Source organism: Oratosquilla oratoria, chromosome 29, assembly GCF_046742065.1.
Source record: "Oratosquilla oratoria isolate Oo_2021 chromosome 29, ASM4674206v1, whole genome shotgun sequence".
NCBI classification, from domain to species: Eukaryota; Metazoa; Arthropoda; class Malacostraca; order Stomatopoda; family Squillidae; genus Oratosquilla; species Oratosquilla oratoria.
In genome coordinates this window covers 2,836,766-2,840,378 of record NC_134805.1, presented here as the reverse complement: position 1 = coordinate 2,840,378, position 3,613 = coordinate 2,836,766, and the positions used below count along the sequence as shown (strand labels likewise).

The 3,613-nt window shown below is 43.2% G+C and overlaps 1 protein-coding gene across 1 annotated transcript; it reads left to right on the top strand.

Moving 5' to 3' along the window:
- The first annotated feature begins 530 nt into the window (after positions 1-530).
- Positions 531-1,726, top strand: LOC143040574 (uncharacterized). Its single transcript, XM_076211653.1, has 3 exons — positions 531-601; positions 685-1,338; positions 1,528-1,726. The coding sequence occupies exons 1-3, from the start codon at positions 531-533 to the stop codon at positions 1,724-1,726; spliced, it is 924 nt and encodes a 307-aa protein (XP_076067768.1).
- Positions 1,727-3,613: the final 1,887 nt, after the last annotated feature.

The following is a 3,613-nucleotide window of genomic DNA, read 5'->3' as shown; positions in this document are numbered from 1 at the left end:
GGAGATGAACAATGTTTGGCCCTCCTTTTCTCGGCCCCTCCTCCATGGAGGTGAGCAGTCTGGCTCCCTAAAAAGGGCTGCTCACTCATACAGCCCGCTGCCTCAGCGGAGTATCATCTCCACAGACCCCCTACGACTATCAGGACAGTACCGCCATGCGTGCAAGAGGGGAGCTAAAGACTTCCAGATACATCTATGTCCTGTCCCCGTCACTCCCAACTCTCGTCGCCGCAGGACTTAGTTGAAGTTAGAAAGAAAGTGAAAAATAAAGAAGTGAAAAATATGGAGATAAAGAGGACAAGGAGACCTGCGCACGGAAGAGATTTCGATGCAGAAACGACTGCGCCCTCCAGCAGCTGCACACACTTGACCACAGCAACAACTAGCACCTGATGGCAAGGGGGGCCCATAGCCTTTGCAGACCTTGCAAAATCTTTCGACACCATCAACAGGGAAATGCTATGGAGGGTGATGGTTAAATGTGGCTGCCCCCTAAATTCATGGCCATCATCAGGGCTTTCCATGATGGTATGACTGCCCTTGTCTGTATGGGCGGAAATATCTCGAACTCGTTTGCTGTTACCGTTGGTGTCAAACAAGGGTGTGTCCTTGCACCTACCCTCTTCAATATATATTTAGCAGCCGTCACTCTATTTGCAAGGTATGAACCTGATGTAAACACAGCGTAGCCGTCAACTACCACCTTGATGGTAACCTGTTCAACCCCCAGCGTCTCAAGGCTAAGACAAAACCCAACACTTCTTATGTCTTTGATATGCAATATGATGATGATGCCGCCTACCCTGCACCTAACCTTCAATTTCTTCAAAGAAATCTGGATACAGTAAACAGTATCTACTCAGCAGGTGGTCTAGTTGTCAATGCCAGTAAAACTGAGGTGCTCTCAATACAACAAAACACCGCCGTCCCAATACCACCATTTACCATCGGTGGTGAAGACTTGAAAACCGTTGAGTCTTTCAAGTATCTCGGCAGCATTCTCTCTGCAACTTGCGACACAGAAAATGAAATCCAGACCAGGTTTAGATTGCCAAGCTCAAGCTTTGGCAAATTATCCAAACGCATCTTCCTAAACCGTGATCTAACTGTGCAGACTAAAATTAAGGTTTATAAGGCAATCTGCCTATCCATCTTACTATTTGGCAGTGAAACTTGGACTTTATACAATGCCCAAATCAGAAGACTTGAAGGGATTCATGTACGCTGTCTTCAAACTATCCTTAACATCACATGGCGTGACCGAATCCCTCAAGTAACTATTTTACAAAATGCTTCAACCATCAGCATTGAATCAATGATAGTACGTCGCCAGCTCCGGTGGATCGGTCATGTGGTCAGGATGCCTGAATGTCACCTATCACGTCAAATAATATACGGCGAGCTGAGGGATGGAAACCGCTATCCGGGAGGACCAAAAAATTGATTTACAGACCAAATAAAGGCCACCCTCAAACAATGCAACATCTCTGTTGACCAACTTAAAACTCTGGCCACTGACCGATAAAGTTGGAGATTAACAGCTGTCGACATATTTGAAGCCGCTCGCACGAATATCAGGATCGAGCGACAAAACCGCAGACATGAACGCATGACACAAGGTCCTGTTAACCCGGCACAAAGAATTCCATGTCCCACTTGTGGTAGGATCTGTGCCTCCGAGTATGGCCTAAGAAGTCTCCAAAGAAGTCACCTTCAAAGAAACTAGATCCTAAAACTGATACAAAAATATATATAATATATATATATATATATATATATATATATATATTATACCAAAGATGTAATAAGCGTTAAACCATAATCAATGCTGATACTGCTATTACTACTGCTATTGTTTTTATTGTCACTACAATTCTAATCCTTTTACTAATCATCATTCAGGGAATAAGTATGTCATCTTCGTTACCACAAGCAAGCAATGCATATATATACATATACACAAACACACACACACACACACACACACACACACACACACACACACACACACACACACACACACACACACACACACGCTCACACTCACACACACACACACACACACTCACACACACACACACACACACACACACACTCACACACACACACACGCACACACACACACACACACACACACACACACACACACACACACACACACACACACACACACACACACACACACACACACACACACAACGAATAGCTGTAGGAAACAAATGTTACCTTGCCCTGGCATCCGTAATGAAGAGTAGAACCATCAGCAGAAGAACTAAGATAATAACGTATAACATTGTAATAAAACCAACAGTCCTGTACGGATGTGAGGCATGGACACTGACAACAGAAAGTGAGAGACTGGATTTTTTTTCTTTTAACAATATACTAAGAGGAATCATCGGCCCAGTATATGGTGAAGAAGAAGGGAAATGGAGACAAAGACATAACAGGGAAATTAGAAATCAGACCAGACAACCGTACATTCACGATGAAATAGGGGGAAGAAGAGCAGGGTGGGCTGGACACAGCCTCCGAATGGAGGCAGACAGACTGCCAATGAAGGTGATGGAAGGAGGAGTAGAGGGCAGACGACCGCTAGTGAGACCCAGGTACAGATAGATGGATGGAGTAAGGAAGGACGTGGAGAGGGTGGCACCAAGATAGGACTGGAAAGAATAGACAGAGGATAGAACCATCTGGAGAGACATAGTGAAAGCGGTGAAGGGCCGTCCGGCCTGATAACCAACAGAGTAAAAGTCACACACACATATATATATATATATATATATATATGTGTGTGTGTGTGTGTGTGTGTGTGTGTGTGTGTGTGTGTGTGTGTGTGTGTGTGTGTGTGTGTGTGTGTGTGTGTGTGTGTGTATGTGTGTGTGAGTGTGTATATATATATATATATATATATATATATATCAACAGATACTGAATAGTCCCCAGTATACAGATATCTACCTTATCAACCACATTTACTTATTTCCATTTTAATTCCTTGCAAACATGATCGAGGCTAACAGGAATATGTAGCTCGATGGAATCATATTTGAAAAATGAGACGTTGTCAGGGCGGGGACTCAAACCTATCTAATTCGTAACAAATGGATGGTAACTTAACCACCTCAGCCATCAAGAGATATGTAAGTTAAGCACGATTTCCTAAATAAATATATTCGAGTTATATATGTACGAGGCCGGTAGATAGAGGTAGGCATTTAGGTAGATCGAGGGGTAGGTGGAGAGGAATGTAAATTTTATTAGATTGTTATGATACAATGGCCGACTGCAAGTTGCATAGTTGCAGATTTGCAGAATGGTAGAATTACCGTCTCATGTTTATAAATATAGATTAGGATATCGAGAGGTGCTGATGTAACTAATATGTAAACACAGAGCTCGTTCTGCTTGCGACAAATTGCTTGCGTAAACAAGATTTCTAGTGGCAGTATAACAGTCTTTCGGATTGGAGAATAGGGTGGAGGAGGAGAAAAAATATTGGTGCATGGAGGTAAAGTCACGCCCTAAAAGGGTGGCACTTATTTGTAACGTTCAAAGTTATTGGATGAATTAAATAGTGACGTCGGAGCAGAGGCATGGTGGAGGCATG